The 27269-nt window shown below is 41.9% G+C and overlaps 1 protein-coding gene across 1 annotated transcript; it reads right to left on the reverse strand.

Moving 5' to 3' along the window:
* Positions 1 to 371: 371 nt before the first annotated feature.
* Positions 372 to 27269, reverse strand: SLC22A5 (solute carrier family 22 member 5). Its single transcript, XM_083871742.1, has 10 exons — positions 26868 to 27269; positions 18379 to 18482; positions 15726 to 15880; positions 14181 to 14352; positions 13106 to 13232; positions 9857 to 9957; positions 6781 to 6995; positions 5340 to 5522; positions 4786 to 4921; positions 372 to 4202 (listed from the first exon to the last, which is right to left on the reverse strand). Exons 1-10 carry the CDS (start codon positions 27258 to 27260, stop codon positions 4115 to 4117), a joined length of 1674 nt encoding a protein of 557 aa, XP_083727868.1. The 5' UTR covers positions 27261 to 27269; the 3' UTR covers positions 372 to 4114.

The raw sequence follows: 27269 nt of genomic DNA on the forward strand, positions 1-27269 counted from the left end.
GAGCAGGACAGCATGACAGGTGGGGTCTCACAAGAGCAGAGCAGAGGGATAGAATCTTGTCTCTTGACCTGCTGGTTATCCTGAAAGGTCTTGTTTCTTTTTGCTCAGACCCTGGGCAGCACATCTGGGTTGCCCAAGTGCTGCTGACACCTCTTGCTGGGCTCTGGGCTGATGGGTGCCTGCAGGACTGTTGTTATTTGGATGTACACAGAGACCTCTTGCATAAGGATCCAGGGTACAGACAGTCCAAGAGATCTCAGACTGCCTGTTAAACAATGACACTTCATACCAAGAGCCTTTCAATAGACACTAGGATATATTTCTAAATATGAAGATTTTAAAAAAAATAATTTTAAAGGTAATTCCAGATATTTTATTCTCAATTTTACAAATAACAAGCACTTATCTATAAAAAAACTAGAGTAAGAATCAATGTAGGTACAGCTAGGAATATTTACATTCTTAGAAGAAATTTATATATCTTTCTATATACAAGGCTGTGGCCATTACTGGTTTTAAGTACTCCCAAAAGCATTTCCTAAGTAAGGCTTTATGGTCCTAAGCCGATTGTTTTAAGAAAATAATTTATAACTGCCATGACTAAGATTCTGTTCTATAAATACTGAAATAGGTATTGCAGTCCAGCACCTCGGCAATGCAGCCCCACCCACCCCAGATGTTCGCTGGAAAGGGAGGTGGAGTTCACACCTCTTCACAAAATAGTGTCAGAAGTCAGCCAAAGTTGCCTCATTGTGGAAGATGAAGTACTAAACGATACTTATGGGAGCATTACATTCACTGTCAGGAGAGTCAGAGATTCTAACAATTATTGACGGTGGAGCACGAATATCACAAGTAGTTGTGGTACCTTTTGAGTTAATGGCATTTCCACTTGCAAGCAATTAAACCGAAGTCACAGGATGATCTGACATACCTGAGATGATGACAGGAGTCAGCCTGAGAGCTGGAAAGGAAGGGATCCTTGTCCCCAAGATATGCTATTTCCCTTGGTGAAGATACAGCAGTGTGATTCTTCTCTGGTAACAGGGAATCCTCCCTAACCAGGTAACTATAGCAGGTGTTGCTGCTGTGATACAGGTTATAGGCACCCAAACCACGCAGGATTTCCCAGGCTGAGGTCAGTCTGAATGGCAAAGTCTGTTTCATCTTCCTCCTCCACAGCACAAGCTCTTAGGTTTATCACAATTCCTCTTCCAAAGGTCAATTCTGTCCTTTCTCCCTAGTCTGCAGGTGTATCTGTAGTCACACTGTATGCTGCAAATCTCATCTGTTGCCATCATAGATGCCACTCTAGGATTTGCCCATGATTGTATCAGGTCCTTTTATCTGTATCTTTTTTATTAAAATATTCCCTCAGTTCCTTTTAGAGATGGCTGTTAACTGAATTCTGCCTGCCCACTAGAACTTGGCTTAGAGCTCAACTTGAAAAGAGTAGGATAAAACAGTAAGTACAAAACAACCCAGTCTGCTGTATCAGTTACGTTCCACATTTCTGACTCAGACTTTATGTTTTTAAAAACATAAGCAAGGGAAAAAACCTTTTTTTGACACAAAGTGATTGCCATTGAGTTTTGTCACATTAGTCACAACCAGGAAATTCCCCAATTTGGATTTAAAAAAAAATTCCCAGACCAACAATGACAATAGAAAAACCTCACAAAGAACTTTAGTCAACATAAAAATATTTAAATATTCAAGAATAAAAGTCTCTCTTTCAAGGCACATACTTTGATACAACAGTGGGTGAGAAATTACAGCTAAATCAGATGTTAAATGGTCACTGCAGTTAGGACTGGAATTCCCAGAGTAAATCATGTATCAGACAAGCATGTATCTTACATTTCAGGGTATTTTCTGAAGCTGTTTACAGGAAGAGCCTTATGGGACAGGGCTGTTTACATTGGCAAATTCATAACAAGGAAGTTGCAGCTAAATGTGTTTTGCTTCAGATTCCTGTGGTTATCAGATCATTCTTCTACAACACACACAAAAAAAGCTGCTTCTCAATGTTCCAGTTCCTAAACCTAAAGTTTACAAAGAAAAATATCTGTACCACATTTTATAACATACTCATGTTCTGCAATGAATATTTCAAAAAGGCTGTAAGCCTAACAAATCAGGTCATGTTTCTGGGCAAGGGCGACTGGCTGTTACATGCACTCCCCTGACATGTATTTGCTCATGTCAAGGCTGTTCTGTGATGTGCAGTGAGGCTTGCAAAATCCAGATTCTCAATTTTGGCCGTAGCCTCAAATCACACACTGCATTTTAAACCTGCCTGCTCAGGGCTTGTCAACCTACTAAACAGGAGTGACACTGAACCTGCCCCAAGCTTTGGATTTCTTTCCTTGGAAAACACTAACAACACTATGTTTGTTGGTATCATTCTCTGACCTGGCAACATTGGTCAGCTCCCTTTTGCATTCATAAATTAAAATCCTAAATATAGAGGTGAGAAAATGCAGGAAAAGTGAAGCAAACTGTGGAGCTCAAGACACTGTTAGGAAGAATTTAACAAAACCAAACCACTACAGTCTGTAAAGCATTTTCTACTTTTTTCCTGTGACAAGCACCCCAAGGTACATGTCAGTACCATTGCTGGAGACTGTTACCCAAGGTCAGAATTTGGGATATTGATTAATGAAAGACTGGAATCAGCCAACACTACCGGTATATTTAAACACCACAGGAAAATGCAGAAACTTCCCCAGGCAGCTGCTGCAGTAGAGTAAGGACCCTGAGAGTTTAGGCTACAAAAGTTTAGGCTGTTTATTATTGTTGCCTTACTTTAACAAGACAGAACAAAATACAAGTGCCATGAGAGAGAAACCTTTCACCACTCACATTTGTCACACTGTAACCAGCATAGCACAAATGAGACTGTGTACAAATAGATTGTGTATTTAAAGAAACACAGGTAATGCCAAACTTCCATAGCACAAGGAACAATTACTTGGCAGACTGCCAACAAGATCTGTGGGTTTGTTGGGTTTTTTTTTAAACAATTTAAAAACAATTCACTGATTACATAAGTCCAGTGGAACTTGGCCCTCACAGCAATCATATAGTTGACACTTGAAGATTGAGAACCAGTGGTCAGAGATATATTCTGAGTTTTGTTCTCAGTACATTCTAGCATGAGGTCAATGCAGTGACATGATTAACATCAACATTTACAACTAAATACATTAATTGTGTGCACGTGTATATGAGTGGGAAAAACACAGAACGAAGACAGGAGAATTGTTTCCATCATCCAAATTGCACAGAAAACATTAAAACAATTTACACATAAAACTTTCACCACACATCCCAAACTAACACCATTCCCTCTACACACAGGTGAAACCATTTGCATTATTTAGAATAAATCCAGCCTAAAAAAAGGCCACATCCAAGGTCAGATGTAAACAACTTCACCAAAAAGGTACAGTTGAAATCCAGCATTGGAATCAAGTGAATTTTGTCAACAAAATTTCAGTGCTAAATACTTTGTGCAAGACAATCCTTTCAGTCTGTGCTGAGTTAAAATATATCAGGCTACAATTAATGCTCAAAATCTTTCTTTGCATCTTTCTCAATTTGGTAACAAATTCAAGGCATGCAAAGTCATTTGAGTAAGATCACAGAGAGGCACGTTCTCATAAACCTTCACTATAATAAATAAGTTTTCTGTCCAGAAACACAAGTCAAGGAGCCAAAACCAATGAGCAACTTTTTCAGGCAATTTTTACCTCTTGATGTAAGCATGAGCTCTGGAGGAGGTCACTGAAGAATCCAGGCACCCTGCCAGCCCTTGAACTCATTTTCAAGTATCTTTCAGCTGAACTATACACATAAAGTTACAAAGGATTGATCAGATTCTGCTCCATGGTACTACTGCATGAACACAACCGTGGCTGAAAAATCTCATTGAAGGCTACAAGGTACTTATGTTCATATAAAAAGAGAATGTAGGGAACACGGTGTTTAAATTAATAAATAAGGTTAAAATTACAGAAAACAAAGTGTTGCCACTAGCCCTTTCTAGAATAAATTTTAGAAGAAAAGTCCATTTAACTTTAAGTCCACCAGGAAATACGTAGAAGTTCCATCAAAAAGCTGTGCTTTTAAGAATCTCTGGATTTTCTTCTTCCTCCTTGGAATCCCTTGTGCTACTAGATGGAGGTCTGTATTCTAATCTGGAAGTTTAAAAAGAAAAAACATAATTAAAAAAAATAAAAAAAAAAAAGAAAAAAAAATTAAAAAGTTATGAGAGATAAGAGAACTTAGAAAAAAAATCTGAGTCCTGTCTGACATTACAGACTAGTTTTAATATCCTGTTGATTTCAGTTGAAAAGGTGCCTTTCTTACCCCACATGTATGCTCATGTGTCATCTTCAATCAGAGCCATGGCAAAAGGCCAAATGCTCTCAGTGCCTTTTAGATCAGCTGAACTCAAATGGAAGAGTTCACCTCTTCCCCAGCACTTAAGAGACTTTCTGAACCTACAACGTGTCCCTACACCTTGATAGAGAAACACTCTTTTAAAATGCATTCCTCAGATGTACTTTTATTAAGTTATCCGAGTGAAATGATAAATTTGGAGCTGAGAGACATACACATGAACATTTACACTTGGGAAGAGGGACTAAGACTTCAGTTAAGCTTTTGTATTTTCAACAGAGTAATATCTTTGCTGCCAAAACCAGCCTCTCCCTCTGACCATACCTAGACAAGTCCATTCCTCAGAGCAGAGGAGTGTTAAGAACAGGCGGCACTTACCCTTTCACTCGCAGCATTTGATCAATGGTGTCAGGAAGAGGCATACCATAGCTTTCAGGCAGAAATAGTGTGAGAATTCCTGACAGCACAGTGAGGCTCCCCATCAGGATGTAAGGCAAGAATCGATCATAGGCACCTAGTAAAACAAACACACACACACACACAAAAAAAAAAAAAAAAAAAAAAAAAAAAAAAAAAAAAAAAAAAAAGCATCAGCTCTAATCCAGGGCATGGGGCAACCTGGTCTAGTGGAAGCTGTCCCTGCCCACAGCAGGGAGGTGGAATGAGATGGTATTTAAGATTCCTTCCAACCTAAACCATTCTGTGGTTCTGTGGTAATGGTTGTACCAAAGTACAGGGCTTTACCTGTGCAGGATTTATGCTTTCAATAAAAACAAAACCAACCAACCCTCATCACAGCCTAACATTCAAAGTGTATGTTGTTATAAATGTGCTTTTAGGAACTCCAGGGAATGGGAATAAATAGCTGTAAGAAGTGTTCTTATTGAGGTAAGAGAATCCAGAGCACCTCTCCAGCAGAGCAGTTAACTCACCAAGGTAAACAAAGTAAGGTGAGAGGATGCTGCCCAGTCTGGAGGCCATGGAACTTGCTCCAACTCCCATGTTCCTTACTACTGTTGCGTAGAGCTCAGCCGTGTAAACATAAACCATGGAGAAGGCAGATGTGATTCCAAACTTCCCCAACATCACCAGCAGAATAGACAGTGCAGTGATATCTGAAATCCAAACACAGTGAAGACTTAGGCTTTTGCAATTCACTGTATCCTGTAACTCCTTTGTGTTTGTGTAACTCCTGCCTAATTAACTCCAGTATTTGGTTTCTTTTTTCCCTATAAATATCCACTAACATAAGCAACATTATTTTAATTTTTTTTTTCTTTTTTAAATTACTAGGAGTCAACATTTCCATTTTCTCTTTGAGAACAGGGCTTCCTGCCAAGTGAAAAATAAGGAGAAAAAGAGCCAGATCTACTGAGATCCTCTCAGGTTTCAGGGGCCAGACCTCTGCGATTGCAAAAAATGCCATATATCATTTTTTAATAAAGTGAACAAAGTAAAACATTTGAAATAAATTATTTTATTTTAGGTTTCCTAAAAACCTGGATTTTCATTAACATTCTTAGCTACATTCTTAGTTTCATTAACACTCTAAGCTATAAAAATTTCATTATAGGAAGCTGGATTGACTTCAACTGGGACAACAAAGATTGAAAAATCAAAACAAATGATATTGGTGTCCAATTGACTCAAAGAACAGAGGAAAAAGAACCACCAAATCTGAGAATACAGCACACATATTACCTGTGTAAAAAGAGCAAGGCAGTTCTTGCATGTTCTCTTTTGCATATCTTTGATTTGTAAATGAGTCCTAGGCAACAACACCTCCCCTTATATTCAATATCATTATCAGTAATGACTCCATAGCCCTATTAATCTAACTGGACTAAAGATACATATTGAGATCCAAGAAATGTTACTTGGCCTTCCTTTCCAGTGGCTACACATTACTTTAACTATCAACACTAATTCAGTACGAACTTATCAAAAATACTTCCACAATGACTCCATTGAAAGTAACTCTTTAAACAAGCTCTAAAGTCATCAATAGCTGTTTGGGAAGTAAGTTCTGCAGCCCCTTGGTAACTTCCACTTAGTAAATTCTGCTTGGTGTAGTCCTGGTTTTGCACCTGGACCTTACCAGGACACCCTGGCAGAGATGTAGTTTAAGGGCAAAACTGGACTGCAACTCCCAACAGACCACAAAGCCAATGACCCACCTTTCAAACTGTATCTGGATGACATGTGGTGGCAGTTACTTGTGCAGTAGCACTGAGAACCAAGGAAGAGAGGCAAAGATAGGACACGAGTATCTGTATTTAGTCCCCTCAGGACACTTTTCCTCCACATCTGCCCCGTGCACGGTACTGCCCGTCACCTATCATAGATATGTGAGATGAACTAACGATTCCATACGTGAAGGCACCAGCTGAATGAAGAGAAGAACACAGCCTCCCAAGAATAACGCAGCAGCCATTGAGTACCGTCGGGGGAAATAGCGCAGCAGCAGCCAGGAGATGATGTAGGCTGGGACTTCAATCACTGCTGAGAGGAAGCAGTTCACATACACGTCTCCATGCAGGTTAGGTGTGTCGAGAGAAAGTCCAAAATAGCCAACTGAGATTATCATCCTGAAAGAAACAACAGCAGGGTCAAACAAGTCTCTGTTCTTCTTTCAGGTTGCCAGGAACCTCTTCCACATTTCCACCAAGCGCAGAAATGGCTGTGTAAGGCAAATTCAGCATCTGGCAGACGTATTCACCTCTGAAGCAGCTGAAGTGCTGACTTCAGAAAGCAAGTTAACAATTAAACCATGTGGATGCTTTTGATCTTTCAGACTGCTCTTAATTTCAAAGAAAAAATATATTACCCTGGGATGAAAGTGATGATCATTCACCCTGCAATAATGCAATAGTCGCCATTACTATAGTTTATAGCCTTAACCTGGAAGTCTGAGCCACTGAATTTTACTGTTGCTGAGGCCTACAGCAGCTTTCTATTATTTTTACCAGGGAGCTCTGGATGGAGAGCATTGTTTCTGGGTCATTATGCTCCATGCTTTCTGTACAAAGTCAGAGAGGAAGAGTGTGGCATCCTGGCAGGCCGAAACAGCCCATGATTTTCTCTGCCATGCTCCAACCTGGCTGGGCAGCATCCAAATCACATTGGCATGGCTGGTGCCTGGGCTGGGCAGTGCATCAGGACAGAGCTTGGTGGCTGGAACTCTGCCATCTGAATTTCCTGCCAGATGACAGCTGGCTTCCATGTAATCCAGGGAAATACACAACTTGCCTTTGAGACAAACTCTGTCCTGTCTTGGGAGATGCTGGGTAGAGAAGGTTAAGCTTTACCAACAAGTATAACGTGGTAAATAAGGAAATAATAGGCAGTGGATCAGGATATGTCCATGTGCAAGCATGAGGCACAGAACACTTGGCACTTTATCTCCACCAGCATCTACCTTATAACAGAACTTGGAGCAAAATCACTGCACAGCACCAAGTGCACCACTGACAAAAGATTAGCTCTTCCTCTCCCTCACTGAATATTGAAGAGCCTTCATGGTCCAGTTGCTTAAAATAAAGCTGCTTAATGTACCTGGGAAGGTATGAAGTGACACAGCTGAGAGTTACCCCTTGCTGCTGTGGTGCCCTGCCCTAAACCATTCTTCTCAGAAGTAGTTCTGTACAGTTTTTCATACCCTGTGCTCCTTGGAGTTACTTTTATATATAAACTGTAATGCGGGAACTCCCTTTTGGTAGCAGATTGCCTTAGCTCATTACACTGGCAAACCCTAATATAGTCATATATTTTGTAGGAGAACTTCAGTGGTATTTACACATCCTAGGGTGCCAAGAAGCCAAACTTCTTCATCCCTGGTGCAAATCCTGCAAAGGGAATAGTTTAATGGCCTGTTACTTTGTCAAAATTAACAAACACTCAGCACTATGTAAAGGTGATATATTGCTGTCTGCAACTATCCTCTTTTATAGTCTTTTTTTGTGAGAACTTTTAATTCATGATACAGAATGTAGCATCAGTATACCATGGGTTGGAAAACCATGTGCTGTGAGGATATTATATCTTTACATATTGGGAAATTAATTTAAAGAATATAAGGTCAATGACATACAAATTAGAATAGTGAAAAAATTGCCCGACCTAACCAAACACTTTTCTGCAAGAAGAGGTGTGATTGTGCAAGTCAACTGTACTCGTTTGACTCTTCCTGCCTATCATAAAATTTGATTTTTGGTGTGGTAAAAAGCCCTTCAGTATGGGTTACTGAATCCAGTAGAATGGATTACATACTGTCATGTCAATGTTTCTCTCAGCTGCTTCATCCTACCAGAAATGCTGTTCAAACAGGTTTTGCCTTTGATTTCCACAACCACACACACAAAACTGGCTGTGCCCAGGAGCTATTGCCTCACATCAAGCAGATGAGTAGGGCAGTCTCACTTCCAATCAAACATCAGTCAGTGACGGGACTAGAGCAGTAAGACATTAGATAGACACCCCGTTGACATTTCTGCAAGGAACAAACACTTCTCTTCTCACCAACACACTCTCCAAAAAGAAGAATTTCTTTTTGAGCTCTTTTTTTTTGCACAAGTTCCCTTCTCAGTGTGTTTGTGACCTCGTGCTTGGTGATGGGTCAGAGAATCTGGCTTAAATATAAGCCAAATCGTCCTTTGATCTAAGATGCCACATCATCTTGTATGTGCTGGCAAGTCGGTGGACTGAACTCTGAGGTTCTGCCTCACTAAGGCACAGGAACATTGTTCAAAAAAACAGCATGAAGACTTAGTTGGCTCCCAAGCACTTGAGGGACCTTCTTGGTTTGGTCATTAGGTACATGCACTAATTAAACCTCACTTGTACAGCCTCTGGCAGGTTATAAGTTACCCTCTTTGTTTATAGCTTTACTGAGATTTCTAGTAAAGGAAAATAACAACCATTTAATCAAACTGAGCAATAAGTATGGCTTCAGCTAGTGAAAAACAAGCTGAAGATGACAAGTAGACAAAACAGCAGGAAAATATAGTGAAATCTCAGACGAGAACTTAAAAGGCGGCGTTATCCCTTTAGGAGCCAATACAAAAGAAATGGAATGATTCTCCCCTAAATCAGGCATCATGTTGAGATCCCTGGGCAGAAGTTCTCTGACTGGGGGTAGGGTATGACTCATTCCTCTAAAAAGACTTTTTAGAGACTCTAAGAAGAGCATTCCCCAAGGCCCAGGATCAGGCAGGATTCCCACACAGCCATTGCCAGCTCATTGGATTCTGGCTCAGTTCAGGATAAGCCTGTTTCAGAAAGGAATATCAACCCAGATGTGTTTCTACACCGTTGCCAAAATGAAGAACCTATGTAAGCAGAATTTTGTGTTTCAGCCAGCTAGGCATTGATTTTTGAGCTGGTTTTGTCTGTATCTCTTCAGAATGCCTTAGTGTTTAAAGTTACATACCCCTGAATCACACTTGCTTACCAAAGAAGCACTGACATAATTGTGATAGTTAGGATATTTCGGGTTCTCATTAGATCCAAAATGGTGTATGTCTGCTGCTTCTGGGAATTCACATCTTGTAGCTGTAAAAGAGCAAACAACAAGCAAAACATGGGAACTTTAACTTCCTGCAAAAATAATTATTATGAAACTAAGTCCTACCACCACCTTATACCTCAGTATTTTGATCTGTTGAAATAGATGCCCGACTTCTAAGAAAATACATATAAGAGCCAACTACTTGTGAAAGAAGAAGCTCCTCTCTAATTTAAAGTCACTTAATATTTAGACTGAAACTCTTAACTCCTGTGACCAGTGCAGGACTCAAGGAAACTGCATGAAGCTGAGTCAGGGAATGTTTATGCTTGGTATCAGAAAGAGGTTCTTCACCCAGAGGGTGGCTGGGCATTGGAACAGCTCCCCAGAGAAGTGGTCACAGCACCAGCCTGGCAGAGTCCAGGAAGCATCTGAACAAGGCTCTCAGGCATTTGGTGTGACTTTTGGGGTCTCCTGTGCAGGGCCAGGAGCTGGACTCGATGATCTGTGTGGGTCCCTTCCAGCTCAGTACATTCTATGATTCTATAGTAATAATTTTCTTTGCCTGAGGCGTCACAAAACAACTTTTGTTACTCAAACTATAAAGCAACAGGATTAATTCACGATTTATATGTCACTACTGGAAGGGTTCTTACATCCAGTTTTGAGCACTGCACCTGGAGAATTAGGCAAATCATCTGCACCCAGACTGGAAGAGAGTAACAAGGATGGTGAGAAAAAGTAGACCGTTTCTTTAGCCTAAGGGCCAGAAGACCTAGGATATCTTAAAAGACACAGAATAGTCTTCAAATACCAGAAAAAGTAAGTGATAAACTGTCCTCTATGTCCATTGCAGACACAGCAACAATTAACAAGAATTGCTGCAATAAACTCCAGCAGGGCAGAGTTAGTAAATGACTACTCAAGCTGGACCTAAGAGTAATGTATTTAAACTGAGACAAACTGCCTAATGAGCCGAAAAGTGCCCATCATTATCTAGTCTGTTTTTGAGATTATCTTCTAAGAGTATAAACAAAAAGACAACAAACTTCTCCTTTCCCCATTAAACTCTCCAGACCCTCAACATAAAATCACTTCCATGTAAACAATGCAAGGGTATTCATCCACGAAGTATGAGAACAAGTTTTGCGCTTTGTAAGACTGTAAAACAATATTTTTTTTTTAATTAGGACTTTATTTAGACTCCTAAAGAGGGGGACCAAGGGAAAGAGTCTTCAAAATATGGAAAAAGTGATTTAAGAGGACAAATCCCATTGATTAAAACTATCAGCTCTGATAAAGCAACCTGGAGTTTTCTCTGCAGTAACAGTGAAAATTCTTTCCAAGTGACAGTTGGTTCTGAAGATCTGGATAATGAAATAGGAATCTGGCACACAAAAGATTTCTGTGTATTTGCTTTCATAAATCCCATTTTCTACCAAAGGCAAACAATCCTTTACCTTTTGATAGCTTTCACTCTGCCTGAAGCCAAACTTACATCACACAAGCTGTAGTCACTTCACAGCTCATAGCCCTTTCTCATAAACCACATGATCTTCCCTAAGTATTCTCCAGTTCTGCCACTATTCATTGCCAAGAAAAAAAAAAAAAAAAAAAAAAAAAAAAAAAAAAAAAAAAAGAAAAGAAACAAGCAAACCATAAAACAAAACCAGGAAGCGAAAAATTCAGTCAGTTGATGAGAAAAAGGGTCCTTGCTTTTTAAGAGCCAGATAAATAGACAATGTAATCTTTACCACGACAGGCTCAAACAAGAAGCTGTGAGAGAAGGGCAGGGAAACCAAAATGATGGCTTGAAATGAAACCTATCATCCAAACATTTCTATCCCCTCTTAACCAACCAACCCCTGTTTGTGCTCTAACAGCTGGTTTGTGATTTGTCACCTGCTGGACGTCAAGTGGCTTGAAATCTCTGGAGTCAAAATTCTGCAGTTGCTGCTCTCCAGCTGCACACGTTTGAGGGACTTTTCAACCATAAACTCAGGTGGTTCCTCCATCCCAAACACACATTCCAGATGCAGGAAGGCAAAGGAGATTTCTGAGAATCTCTCTGCAGCATAAACATGCTTCCTAAACCCTCAAGAGGCTGTAAGCCTTCTGCTTTCCAGCTCTTCAGACAGCAGACACAAGAACAGCATAAACACACCACTGATGCAATGAAGTTTTGCACAGATCTTTTGGCCCAGTAATATTTGGCACAATATTACTTTTACCTTAGAAAGCAAAGATATGGACAGGAGTTCTGCATGTTCATCAAAGCTCATTTTTCTTTGATGGTCAGAAAGGTAGTATGTTTTTGAAAGCTCATGTGCTAATGTCTGTAAATATGCACCACATTCTCTAGCCCACCCTGCTGCAACATTAGCATTTCCCCTCCTCCAGCATTTCCCGGGACAAAATCCCTATTCTTGCCCCTGCCTTCTGCTGCTTCACTATCTAACCCTACTCAGAGACAACAAACACATCAGTGTTTCTTTCTAAGAACAAGAGAGAAGATTCCAGGAACAGTGATCTTAGGCAGATGTTGGAGCCAGGGCTTGTTTTCTGTCCTCCTGCTGCAGTGCTGGCAATAGATGAGTTTTTTATGGCTACAGCATGAGAAAGAAGAAGAAAAAGATATTCTAATGAAGATCCAGAGGAAAAGGTATCAGAAGAAGTATGTTTTCTTGGCATTCTTACTCTGTTCAGTAAGATCAGGATGTTTGCCCTAATATCTATTAATAAGTTTGGACAAACAGCTTTGTCTGACCTCAGCTGACCTCAACACAAGGGAAGCTGTTTCAATCTCAGTAGCAAACACCTACAGCTTAATGGCTTCCCATTCTCCTTAGCCCAGGCAAGGGCCAAATATTTAAATATTTGGCCTAAGCAATAGGCACCTCAAATTCATAATACACCCTCCAAAAGTAGAGTTTAAGAGGAAAAAGGGCAGCTGTAAACTGGATGAAAAAGATTTTTGCATTAGAATGCATGTTGGCACTCCCATGGGAATGGGATCAAAAAGACTTTGCAAATCTCAGTGCAGGGAAAGGGTATTGTGCTTTTCAGCAAAAAATTATGATCTTTCACCCACTTGAGAAGCACATAATGCAGTGCAGGCATAATCCCATTCATCTGTATGGAATTAATTGCTTACATGAAGTCCAGCAAACAATGGGACTGCTAAACAAGTCTTACCTCACTAGGGTCAAATATTACATCTGGAGCTGTAATGCCGTTGGTTTTTGCAGCTTTTCGGATGATGTCTTCTGCCTCCTGAAACCTCCCCTGGGAGATCAACCACCGTGGAGACTCCGGAATGACCCTGCAGAGAGGGTTCAGAGTAACAAGCCTCCATTTGCATACAAAGAACTGCTGAAGGGACCAACACATTGTTCTAGGCAAAAAAATCTCCAAACATGCTACATCTCGTAGGAATTAGTGCAGTGACAACAGAAATCAGATTTACAAGAGCAGACTAGTGTAAGGAACAAGACCAGACTAATATGCCCTTATGGATTTCAGAACTGTTGAAGGAATTAGCAGTGACTCAGAAAAAAGAGCAATCCAAACATCCCAAGTACGGGATTAATTTAAGAAATTCAGAAATGTGAACACAAAAGCAGCATGCTATAGGTAAAGAAGCATATTCTTAGAGGCTAACACATATAAAATTAGTAACAGTAAATTCTATCACAGAAAGGCAAGTCAGAGAGCAGAATTTCCCAGTCATTCAATTGTGTAAGAGCCGAGATTGAAGCACAAACACAACTGCTACTGTAAGTGAAGGAACACTACCACCACGTGGACTATTTCGGTTTTACATGCCGCTCAAAGATAGTATTTTAACAACCACAGAAGAAAACATGGAAGTGCCACAGCTGTGCAAGTACTGTTTTGTAGTTTGTGATATCTGTGTCACCCTACCAATGACAAGAACAACTGGTTTTTCCTTCTGCCCTTAGTTCACACTTATACTTAAAAGCCTGTGGATTTCAGTTGGTGCAGAAGTATAAGTTTTACTGACTTTTTTTTTCTTTGCATATGCAAGACTTAATTTTACAGAAGCCTACAGAAAATGAAGAGTAGGTTTTTTGGGCATCACTCAGATCATGTACAACATCACCGACTGACAGCTAAACAACTCGGAGAGTAAAGGACACGACATTCATTCTTCACCTCCCCATTCCTGAATTTCATTAGCTTCATCATCTTGAACGTCTGCAGACAGGACCTTCTAAAGACTGAAGTCTTGTAAGGTAGTTGTACTCACCACCAAAGTGGGATGAAGAGCAGCCCGGGCAGGGTGAGCGCCAGCAGCAGCATCCGCCAGTCTCGGATGAAGAAAGCAAACAGAGGCAGCAACATGTAACCAAATGCATAAAAGATGCAAACACCCAGGGTGCAGAACAGCAGACGGACTGATTTCCCGAGGATTTCTGTGCCTGTTCAAAACAGAAAAGGGATTATTAGCATTTTAACTTAATAGCAACCAAGTAACTTAATAAAAATACTCCTAGCAATTGGCTTTGAAATGCATTGCACTGCAGATATAGCACTGCAGGATATAGCACTCTGCTGTCCAGTTGGAGAGGCACCACAAAGCTGCTTCATGCCATGATGCTGCACCAACGGAATAATTATATGTGTAAAAGAATGGGAACTGGGCCACGTAGCATTTTTGTAGCTCAGTATGTAGGTCATATTGCTGTAATTTTACCTTTTTAGAATGTGGCATTTTACCTGAGGAGCTGAAATCACCTGACATTCTCAACAGTTAAATGTAACTTGATCTCCAGAATCCTCTCCAGCTTATGAAGAGTGACCAGCTCCTTTAAAGAACAATTCAAAGGTGCCTAAACTAAGTTCCCAACCTGTATCACCTTCTAAAAGACTATTTAACAAAAAACCCTCAGTCTTGTGGGGTAGATATATGGAATTCATGTTGTTCACAAAGACCAAGCTACTGTCAGAGGAGTTAAATGCATGAACAGGGGTCAGTGCTCCCCTCTGAAATGTTTGACCTGCAAACCAAGAGACAGAGGGAAAAAATACAATCATTCTTGCTTCCATGGAAATCAAAGAAGATGCCAGCAGTTGCAGCAGGCTGTGTGCAGTGAGGTTAGCTAAGCACTGCTTTCATCCCTGAACTGGCCTTCCTAGGTTCAAAAAAGAATTTCTTGCCACCATTTGGTACTTAGGACAGTGAGATCACTGTAAATAACATTAATAATTTATTTTTTTTAAATCTCAGATTCATTAAGTAATTCACATTCCCATGATTAAGTATGGTCTTAGCTTGAAAGTATACAAAGCAAAAGTCATTATGACATTTAAATTTTTACTATAGGCTGTTTAAAGAAGGCATCATAAAAATTATTCTACCTATCTTGGTTCTTTTGCAACTTTTAAATTAAATGGGTATTTAGGCCTCGAAACGAACATCAGAAATCCCCAAAAAATCACAGAATCATGGAATGGTTTGGGTTGGAAAGGAACCTTAAAGATCATCTAGTTCCAATCCCCAAAAAATCATGTCTCACATGTATTATCTCTCCAACTAGAAGATGGACTTTATTTCAAATAGTCAGTTTTTGGGGTTTTGCCTCTTTTAGGACAGTCAACCATAGAAATAATTCAAATTGCACCTCTATCAGCCGGAAGCTTCCAAGGAGAAGAGAAGTTATTCATGCATGGTGAGGCCACACTCTTAACAGTGTTGCTTGGCAAAACAAATCAACCCTAAGTCAGTACTGAAAAGGAGCAGGAAAAGCACAAGATGAAAGGACACGTGAAGTGACCAGCAGGACTTTCATACCAAGAACAAATGCCGCCACGTAGTTAGATATCTGTCCCATGCCAACCAGCACAAACAACACTGAAAACATCTCCCAGCTGGTAGAGAAGACCTGTATGAAACTGAAGCCAGTCTGCATTGCCAGAGTTGCAAACAGCACATTCTTCCTGCCAAACCTTCCATCGACAGATTAAAAAAAGAAAGAGAAGGGGGAAAAAAATATATGATTAAACAACATCATGAATGAAATCTACAGAAACAGAAAAATAAAATTACTTATATGCATACTTAAGGAGATGCAAAACTTCTGCCAAAAGCAGAGGTTCAGGAAATGCGACACAGGCACAACTATTCTAAACACATTAAAAACATCAATGGCCAAGAGAAATTAATATTCCAAGGGCTGCTAGTTAAGTTGTCTTTAACTATGTGCTGGAACAGTATTCCTTTCTTACTGATAGGATGAGCAGTGAAACAAATCATCAGGAAGAAGTTACTTAAAGTGCAAGAGTATCCAATGCTTCTCCTCCTCCAAGGAGCACAGTCCATGACACAGATCAACACCTTAAAAAAAGAAAAAGGAAAGGCTTCTGGAAGAGAGGTAAAACTCAGATTTGGAAGATGCTACTGGCAGTCAGTGATCCCATGCTGCAATCTTCACTCCCTTTGGTTTAAAAATGAACAAATTAAGGGATTCTAGAAGACTTCCTGATCAAGTATTAAAAAACACCCAAAAACTAAAGAGAAAAGAAATTAAACTAAGCTCAACCCATCAAGCTGCTGTGGGAATGGTTGCTGATGTCCTGGCCCAGGCAGCAGGGACAGGATGTGCTGAGTTCAGGTTTCACAACTCCAAAGCCCATCCTGACCTGCTGGTCTACAGCTGGTGGGTATCAGATGGGTCACAATGCATGAAGAACAGTCTGTGACTTGAAACCCCCAAATATTTTGTCAACCTTCATGTGTCAGGCTCATTGCAGGCAGCAGAACACTGTAGGCAGCCTCGCTGGAGCATTCTCCTCATGGAGAGAAGGAGCTCTTAACCATGAGCTTGCTGTCCTTCAGTGGCTACAAGTAACTGGATGAGCTGCACCGATGGCCTCCTCACCTGCCCATGGTGAGGGTCTGTGCTACCCTGGGATGGAGCTGCAGGAGACTGCCAGCAGTGTGAAGGTAGGAAACTCATGGGTTCTGGCACCAGAACAGCTCCTGCTTCACCTGCCGGGTAGCCACCACAGGAGGCACTCAGGATCCTTGTAGCAGACAAGGAGCTCTTTGGCAGGAAGCACCTGAACCTTCTGAAGCAGCAGCATCAGGAAAAGGTGGTGAGAGACTCCCCCAGAGGGAAGAGGGGAATCACCCCTCAGAGGGGAGGGCAGCAGGAGGGCATGGAGCTCTGCCTGGAGATGTGACAAGCCAGCTGAGATCATGGGTTGGGATTACCAGGGAGGCCTACATGGGTGGTGGGTGTCTGCTGCAGAGCACACAGGAAACCTCCTCCTGTCCAAAGGGACTGACCATCATAAGGGCTTTACACACTCCAGGACATGCTGGAAGGGCAAACCCCAGGAGGTTTCTGGAGCTCATTGGTGATGACTTCCTAACACAGATGGCTGAGGAGCTGACAAGCTGAGAGAGCAGTGGGAGACACTGCTGGACCTCACCCTTGCAAACAAGGGTGAACTGCCTGGGGGAATGAAGGCTGGTAGAAGCCTGCTGGCTGTGCAGTGCTAAAGAGCAGCATTGTGAGGGGAGGAACAAGGCAGGATCACAGAGACAGCAAACACTGGCCTGCCCAGGGAGTTTTTTAAAAAAATCCATGGCACATAGCTTTGGAGAAAAGTACAGGAGACCTGGTTAAATTTTAAAGATCATTGTCTCTAAGCTCAAGATTGGTCCAACCCAGTAGGCAGGAAACTATGGAAATGATGCCACAAGATTTGTGGCATAGAGATTATGTTTCAATGAAACAGAAACTTTGCAAGTATCAGCAAATTAGAGGACCACATATTGTTCTCAGAGAATCAGGAAGACAGCACACAATGCATTGCATGCCAAAAGCCAAGGAGAGAATCAGAAAAACTGAGTTTTACAAAATACAAACAACTGTTGGCATCACAAAAATTAACAGTGTCTTTCTTTTAAAAAAATGTTTGTACTGATAATCAAGAAAGTCTTGCTTCTCTGGAGTACAGCTGAACAGCATTTATGCTTCCACAAACACAGATCATTGGACTGTATTTGATGATGAGAAAGAGCAGCTATAGCTGTTTATAAAAAGAAAAATCCCAATTTCGCCTAAAAAAAAAAGGAAACCAAGCCTCAGGGATCCTTCTGAACATAGTCCAAAATAAATAGAAGAGAACGTCATTAATCAGATTTTCCAGACAAAACTTATCTCCTACACCTGTTTTCTGGCATAAAAAAACAGTTTGCTGCAGAATGATTTCATTGCAAGAGCAAACAGATGTAGATAACACCTACTAACAATCTTTGTAACGTTCTGTACTAGCTCAGCACATTTCTCTACACACTCTGTATACACTCAGGTTAGACAGCCACAGAACAAAGACATGTTAGCAGTTGCAGAAAGACACTAGTAGGAAAGCTGACACACATGAAATGCCTACAAATGAGCATCAAAGAGACAGCAGCTCTGGTGTATATACTTTACTTGTCTGAGAGCTGTCCTGAGATGAAAGATCCCAGCAGGACACCCACAAAGAACAGGGAGGTGCTCAGGGGTCCCTTCCAGTCGTTGTCACATACGAGATTCCACTGCAGGGAGAGAGAATTGGAAAGTCTTTTAATAAACAGGATTTCCCCTCCCTCCTAAACTCTGCTGAGCTGGGTTTGGAAGGAGTGAGAGCAGAATTACAGAATAGTAAGGGGCCTTAAAAGCTGTCTCATTCCAACCCACTGCCATGGGCAGGAACACCTTCCACTATCCCAGGTTGTTCCAAGCCCCATCCAACCTGGCCTTGAACACTCCCAGGGATGGGGCAGCCACAGCTTCCCTGGACAGCCTGTGCCAGGGCCTCACCACCTTCACAGGGAAGAATTTCTTCCTAATATCCAATATAACCCTGCCCTCTGTCAGTATGAAGCCATTCCCCCTTGTCTTGTCATTGCATGACCTTGTAAATAGCTCCCAAACTTGATTTCCCTGCATTTAGTAATGTTTCCCATTAAAAAATCACATTCCTAATTTAAGAAAAATTGAACTTAAGAAACAATAATACAGAAAGAAAAAGCTTCTTTATTACATTTTAATATGGTGTTGAGAGACAGGAGACTGCTCATTTTTCACTGGAAATCTAACTAACCTCAACTGGAATCTTTGAAATACAAATTGAAATAGACACCTAACAAACAAAGACTTCCAAAATTAAAACAAAAATGAGGAATAAAGAAAAATATTTATTAAATTAAGTCTTCAGTAGTTTTTAAGATCCTACCCAGTTCAGTCATATGTTTTCGAAACAGAACTCGTGTTATTTTTCCATCTACATAAATAACTATCATTAAAAGACTCTTAGTTCTATTATGGTTACCTAGGGGAGAAAGTGCGTAAATATTAGACAAAAGGACAAAACCCAGCAGGGATCCCTCATCCCCTCCTTCACAGCTTTGTTCTGACTGGAGGACATAAAACCCATTTCCCAGAACTTTCTCAATACCTGCTGCCAGAAGGCAGGAGCTGCAGCCCTGCAGGAGAGGAACTGGGAGCCAACAGCTGTTTGCGATGTGATATCAAACCTTCCTGAGCTTAGTTATTCAAACAGCTCCCTCAAGGCCCCCTCTGATGTTTTAGCAATGGAAAATTTTAGGTTTTAATCTGTATTAAAAAGGCCGGAATGAAAATATTCGCCCTGACCTGAATAATTAATCCTCCTTGTCCCACAGTTACAAATAATTCAGTATATTTTTTCACTTCATTGAAGGGAACACCCTTCAGTGCTTTGATCTGCTCCATAATGAACACACAGCAGTTGGTCTGTGTTCCAGCTCTCCCATCCATCTCATCTGTAGTCCCACACAGGGCAATGTTTGTATTTCACTGTCTGCCAGCCCCATCTCCCCAGCACTAAGCCTTTGACTCCAGGAATCTCATAGCCCTGTTAACAGTCATGCTACAACTACAACTACATCCTAGTCCATGTTTTAAGGCTGGAGGATCACTTATTTCATGGAATAGCATCCAGTTTTGAATTAGAACTGGGAACTGTTCCAGAGATAAATTATGGTCATTCACACAGGCTACACTCTCATCAATTGTCTAACTTTAGCTGCCAGCCCTTAGATTATCTTATATTTATAAAACAGTCATCATAATTATTATTTTTAAGGTCAATATGCACCTTTTTCCAATTTGTAACTGTTTTCAGGTCATTTCATTTTTCAATTGATAAATCTCTTTGTGGTTTTATGTCTGAAAAACCTCTCCTTCTATCAGGTTTCATAACCCTCAACATTTCCTCCCCAGGCCCTTCCAGCCTCACAGGACCTGAAGCTCAGGTACCAGCACTCCAGGCAGTGCTCCAGCACATCCCACCAACACCACTGGTTAGGCATCATTACAGAAGCTCCTTCCAGAACTGCAGCTTTCTGAACTGTGAACAAATGTACCCCATTCATGGTAAGGAAGTGAACTTACTATAGCTACCGACATAATTTAGATGATGAACTATAATAGACATTTACAGTTAAATCTATATTTTTCATCAAAAGCTATACTTCATTATAGATTAAAGAAAGCTTGAGCCTTTCTGTCATGACCACAGAAGCTAAGCCAGCTAGGAAGCTTCAGTAAAATGAACCTGGCAACTTGGAAATAACAGCAAATGATTGTTATCAAATGCATAATTTATACAGGCCAAAGGTTTAAGTGGTTATATACCTTTACATGATAACACCTACCAGAGAAACAAACACCACAAATACAAATCCTGAAGTTATAAAGACTTGCCTACTCATAAAAAGTTTTTTTTTTTGTATCAACTACTGCAGTCAGACATCCTCAAGAACTAAAATCTATCCTGGTGATCAGTCTGTCATTACTAAACAAGTCATTACTTTCCAGCTGATCACCCTGTGCCTGTGAGTCCATCTCCCTTCATCTGTCCAACACCCTGCTCTTTGGCACAGGGCTTGCACAACACTTGGATTTCCAGACACTGGCATGTTTGTGTCCTATAACAAACATTTTCTTCATATTACCGAGGTGGAGACCTTTCTTGGAAAAGTTCATGGTATTAAAATGTTTAGCACAGCTCTGCCAAAACCTTCTTGCACTGGCAGGTGGGAACATACTGGCCATTCAAATGTGGCAATGATTACCAGCTTGTTTTTCTGGCCTCTCTGTTAAAGCACAATGAGGAGCTGTCATGCTGAAGACCACTTGAACCAGGCATCAAAGTGAACTTCAACATCAAATTTCTAAAGTAGAACTACCCTGGTTGTACAATACCAGTTATTTACAGACTCCACAGAAACACAACAATTAGAACAAAGGGATTTTAAGGTCTCTTACCCTTTGCCCCAGTAAATAAATCTCAAAGTCTTCAACTTATTAATGACACACCTACAAGGTCTATTACACTGCTTGTCAGTGACGATGGCATCATCCTTCCAGAATCACTTTGCAACCATACCCACCCCTCAACTGCACATTGTCCAAGAGGAAGTCATCAAGGCATCCCTGCTAGATCAGCATGGCAAAGAGCAAGTGTCCAGGAGTAGTTACTAATTAAACCCTCCTGCTGGGAGTGCTGTTTGGACACAGCATACCGTGACCTAGTGCTCTAAAATCATGTGCTGTTTTCACTTCTCAGTATCTTTCAAACTAGCCTGCTAGCTGCAGCAGTCTTTGCCCCAGTGAGCAAGATAAGTTAGCCTTGGCAAAGTATCTGGGCTTCAAACAGAAGAAAAACATTTCTGCTCTGTTTGCAAAGAGCAGCTACTGATGTTGTGAAGCATGGAGCTGCTCAACACTGGTACCCAACAGAACAGAGCACTCTTGATCTATTTTGTTATAAATTTAGGACATCCTCTGTTGCAGTTTAAACTTGTCTTCTTACCCATCTTAGAGATATTTTATGATTTTTCTACTTCGTAGGCAATTCATCAGGTTGAGGTGATGTCTGCCAGCAGCCTCACACTCAGCATCAATGACCACTTGTGTGCAGGAGTTGAGGTGTGCTTATGCATCTCTGTAAGCAGATTCTTGGTTGATGCCAGTCACTGGTGAGGACAGCAGGGAAGAGGGGATGGGGAAAAGATGACAGGCTGTGGAGATGGCCAGGAATGTGGACAGCTTGGGTTGGAAGGCAGGGGGACCAAAAAGGAGACGGTCTGAAGCAGCTGCTCCTCAAGCACAGGTTTGGGGCCGAGTATTAAACAGTCCCAGGCACTTACAGTCATCACTTACACACCTCTCTAGGAGAGCACTTCCCAAATTCTGTTTAATCTCTTACATGCCAGCTGCCTGGAATCATGTCTCCAAATCCCTTGCTAGAAAGGCAAGCCCAGTGACAAAACTGAGAAGAATAAAAACTCTATAAACTATCCATCAGATCTCCTCCCTCCAACAAACTCAAGACCCTTCTCTAATGCCATTACAAGAGCCCTAAAGAAAACTTGATTGTGACAAATACAAAACTTCAAGAACCTCACCTGGTTATACTCCTGTCCTACATGGAAAAGCCTTATAGGCAAAACAATTTTTACAGCTACAAGATACTCTATCTTCCCATTCCTTTATTTTTTTAAACTCTTTTCCTGTCCTGCTGTGAATACATGCATAATTGAAAAATTAACTGGCTAGTTCCATGTACTAATATTTTCTTTTTAAAAATCAACATGTTATCAAGACTTTTTGAAGCTAGGCCAGTACCCTGTATTCCCTCTTTCTACTTGCTTCTCTCAGCAAGTAGAAGCAGGTTCTTCAAAAAATCTGTCTCACAACCAAGTGCTGACGGCCTCTGATTCTGAACCTGATTTTGTTTATATCCATACAAGTATTCTCTGCTTACTTGAAAGCTGTGAGTGTTATTAAACACCCTTTCCTCTAAAAACACATTTGTGTATTTCAAATACTTAGAAGGTCTAGAGGTTACATTGAAACTTATTATCTAAAGCAAACAGAAGTCTGTGTCTACAAAATACACATTCTGCTTCATTTTCCCTTGTCTAGTTATACATTTTTACAGAGACAAAACTTGCATAGAACAGGAAGGAAATTGCAAAATATTTTACAATTCCAGCACAGAAACTGAACTGTTCCCCATACATCACATTTTTGAGATGGCTGGAGAAAAAGGAAATAGGGCACTGCCATCACCTGAGGTGAGTTTGAACTTGAAAGTAAAGGCAACATAAAGGTAATTTTACGTTGTCACTAACTGTCCACAGTGCCTCTAAAAGAGCACTGTTTCCATTTAACAATATCAACTTCAGGCCTATTATTCTTTAACAATACTAATCTCACTTTTTGTTGCAATGTCAGAAATACGTGTATTTTGTACAATTCTGAACATTAGTGGATGATGTGCTTTTTAAATCACACCTTGAAAAACCCAGCATTTTACAAATACCTTTGTCTATCTGTCAGCCATTTGTATTTACTTATTAAATGAAAAACAGACTTTCTTTTCCCTTTTCTGACAAGACTAGTAATATTAAGCTTTTGCAAAGCTGTGAACAGCTTTTTCAGCTCCTGGGGCTGCAAAGTTACAAGTATGAACTTCAGCCACAAAGACAACCAGATATTAGCCTACAACAATAAAAAACGCATCCATTTTAAAAGATGACAAATAATGGAGGTGACTAACATTAATGAAGAGTTAGGTGGGAGCTAGATGACACAGGGTGGATTTACAATTCAGCTGCTGGCTCCACTCCTCCAACAGCCTGATCTAGGGGATGGTGTCCCTGTCCATGCCAGGGGGGTTGGAAGTAGATAATTTTGAAGGTCCCTCCCAACCCAAACCATCCTATGATTCTGTTGCTCTATAAATTGTAACGTCTAGCAGAAGCCTGTGTTTTCATTTTGGCAAAGTGAAACAATACAGACCTCTGCCTTCCAACAGGGTGAACATGGAAACCTCTGCATAACCAGCTGTGCCACAGAGCCCATTTGTGCCCTCCACATGTCACTGCTGCAGTCTCCCCTTGGTTCCTGCAGCCCTGGCATAACCCACTCCTCTCCAGGGACTGTGCTCTGACAGTACAGCAGGGCACCTGAATCCCTGGGGTGTAGAGAATGGAAACCTCTGTGCCCCTGTCTTTGCCCAGAACTTTCCCTCTCTGAACACCCACACAGGATGGAGCACCAGCCCTGTGCCAAGCCTCCAGACATCTGGCAATTCCCACCATGTGCATCCTTCCTCTGCAAAAGCCAACAGTCCCCTAAAGTTTGCCTACAGCAAAACAGACACAAACCATGCAAATCTGACATACACCACCTGCACTGATTTCAAATTAATGAACAATACAACAGCTTTTTAGAAGCTGAGGATGAGTAAGTGTATCCAAAATTCAGGATCTGTTTGTGGTTCACTGTTTAAGAATTACTCTTGTGTGAACTATAATGTTCTGACTGATGTATCATCTAACACCTCATTATATCATATTTCTAGTGCACTCATGCCCTTAACTCCACTGCTCAATCTACTCCCGGTTATTCATAACAGCCATGACAGGCAGAAGTTAATCTTTGCCCTTAATTACTCCTGGTTTAGTCCTTTTACTACCATGTATGAACTTTTACTACTCCTACATTCATTTTTTACAAGACCTACGGAGGAATCAGAATTACACAGTTGGCGTCTTGAGCCAAAATAAAGCCCTTCTTATGCCCTGAGCTACAGCATTTCAAAAAGTAAAAGACAGAAAGGGGTTTTGTTACACTGGAGCTGGTTAAATACTGCAGACTGGCTAATAACAACCTTCTGTTGTTAGTCTGTGAGAAAATAAAGTCTCTCCGCAAATGAGAGAGAACTGAATGTTTTAAGTTTCCTCTGAAAAGCAGAACCATAAACAAGGTTTCTCTAAAGTCATGAGAGATTCAGCAAAAACCTTTCTTAAAAAAAAAATACCCCTTCCCCCTCCCAGTGCCAGCTATGGAAATCTGGGACAAAGGTCCTCATGATTATTCAACAAGTTAGAGATATGCAAATAAACACAAGATTAGTTAATCATAAAAGCAGTGCCACCAAGCCAAGAAATTAAACAAGTTAAACACTGAAAACCTGTAAGTGTGTGAAAGGCCACAGCTCTTGCAAAACTCTTGCAGAAGCATTAATATTACAGGAGAAAAAAAATACTGCCTCAGTGCATGATGCCTGGGCAGACAAACATTGCCTCCCACAGACACGGGACATCTGCCAAGTCACACAGACAACGAGCCAGGGCTCGGGCGTCTCAGCCCTATGTGAGCAGCTCCCTTTTCTTATAGACTGTAAAACTCCTGGATGATACCCCAATAGCTCAAGACATTTTAATTAACATCAAGCCAAAGCTGAGTGAAGCTCTAAAGACAAGGCACCACATCTAAGCCAGGATAACCATCACAGCCCAGCACTCAGAACAACACCCATGTGTTCGCCTGCCCAGAAGATGCCAAGTGCCTTACACTGCCCCGAGAGCACTCAGCCTTTTACAACAGTGCATTTCAGCAAGGACTGGATCCGAGAAATTCTGAAAGCTTTCCTCTCAAGGAAAACAGCAATTCTTTAGAAAGAGAATGAGGCAATGCCTTGTGCCACTTGTCAGAATCATTCAAACCCTCGACTGAGTTTCCATCACCTCCAGTGTTCCCGTTTCTAATGCTCCCTTGTCCTGCCATGGCTCCTCTTCCATGTTCCTCAAGTCACCTTTGTCCACCGAGCCCAGATCAGCTTATGGTTATTTAGTACTCACACCCATCACTACTCAAACACTGATCACAACCCAATGGTAAAGCAAGAAATCATGGCAGATTTCTATGGAGCTCTAGCTCCATAAAATTCATTTTCAGGCAATGGGACCGTAGAAACTTTGTAAGCCTTCTGAAAAAGGCCTATACTTGTATTGAAATCCAAGTATTCCTCAAAATTGTCAAAATCCATTTCCTTGCTTAAGTCAACCTGCCCCTGTGGGTCTGGGCAGCTTTCTTCTGAAACCAGACTGACAACCAGCACAGCTTCACCTCTGGTTGGTTGCCCACACCCCAGACTTGACTCAAGCTGTGTACCTGCACAGAAAAAAACGACCTGTCCCAGCAGGTGAGCACAGAGATCAATGCAGAGGCACTGTGGGCACACGGCAAAGTTCAGGGTCCTTTGAATAAAGCGTCAAACCAGGGCTCCCCAACACGTGCATCTTGCACAACTCGGGATGACTGTAAACTGTGAGAGTGCTGACACATTGGCACAGGCTGCCCAGAGCAGCTGTGAATGCCCCATCCCTGCAAATGTTCAAGGCAAGGTTGGACAGGGCTTGGAACAACCTGGTCCAGTGGAAGGTGTTACTGTCCATGCCAGGGGGTTGGAACTAGATGTTCCTTAAGGCCCCTTCCAACCCAAACCATTCTGTGATTCTATGAGTTCCACCACCTTTATTTTTTTAAAGAAAGGAAACAATGCTATTGATGTCGAGTTCAAGGAAACACCTCTGTCACACCAGGCAAGCTGAACCCAGCTGACCCTGCTCCAGCCCCTTGCACAGATACCTGATGAACCAAGAAGCATCGGGACAGTGTGACCAGTTCCGCTGCCTAAGGAAACAGGCTGCACTTGGAAGCTCATTATAGAAACAAAGAATGTGAAGGGATTGGAATAGACGTTAAAGATCATCTAGTCCCGGCTATGGACAGGGACACCCGCCACTAGACCAGGTTGCTCAAGGCCTTATCCAGCCTGGCCTTGAACATTGGGGATCCACATCCTCCCTGGGCAACCTGTTCCAGTGCCTCACCACCCTCACTATAAAAATATCCTCCCTCGCGCTTAGGCAAACGAAAGTGAACAGAACACTTTAAAACAAACTCGGCATGTCAGGTTGAACAGAGCTCAGTGCACGGGCAGACACCTCAGAACACGGGGAGCTGCCCGGGCACTGCGATAACCCCGCGGCTCTCCCCGGGGCTGCCCCAGACCCCCCTCCCGCCCCGCGGCCTCGCACCTCGGTGACGATGGTGGAGTGATAGACATCGCGGCTGTACTCCCAGCCGTCCAGGCACGGCTCCTGCTCCAGCGTCTCCAGCTCCACGTCGGAGCCGGGTCGCAGCCCCAGCGCCGAGAAGTTGGCGAGCGCGGCCAGGCGGTAGCGGCGGCAGCGGCTCGGCTCCTCCCGCCCGCCCCGCAGCTCCAGCGGGATGCTGGCGTTGCGCCACTCCTCGCTCAGGTTGGCCCCGCGGGGCACGGCGCACCGGTGCTCGGGCGTGCCGGCCATGAACACGATGGAGAGGCCGTTGAAGCCGTTGGGGATGATGCTGGCGCTGAGCAGGAAGAAGACGAGGCGCTGGAAGCGGCCCCATTCGCCCAGGAAGGCGGTGGCCGCGTCGTAGTCGCGCATGGCGCGGTC

Source organism: Zosterops lateralis (assembly GCF_965231275.1).
Source record: "Zosterops lateralis genome assembly, chromosome: 14".
Classification (NCBI taxonomy): domain Eukaryota; kingdom Metazoa; phylum Chordata; class Aves; order Passeriformes; family Zosteropidae; genus Zosterops; species Zosterops lateralis.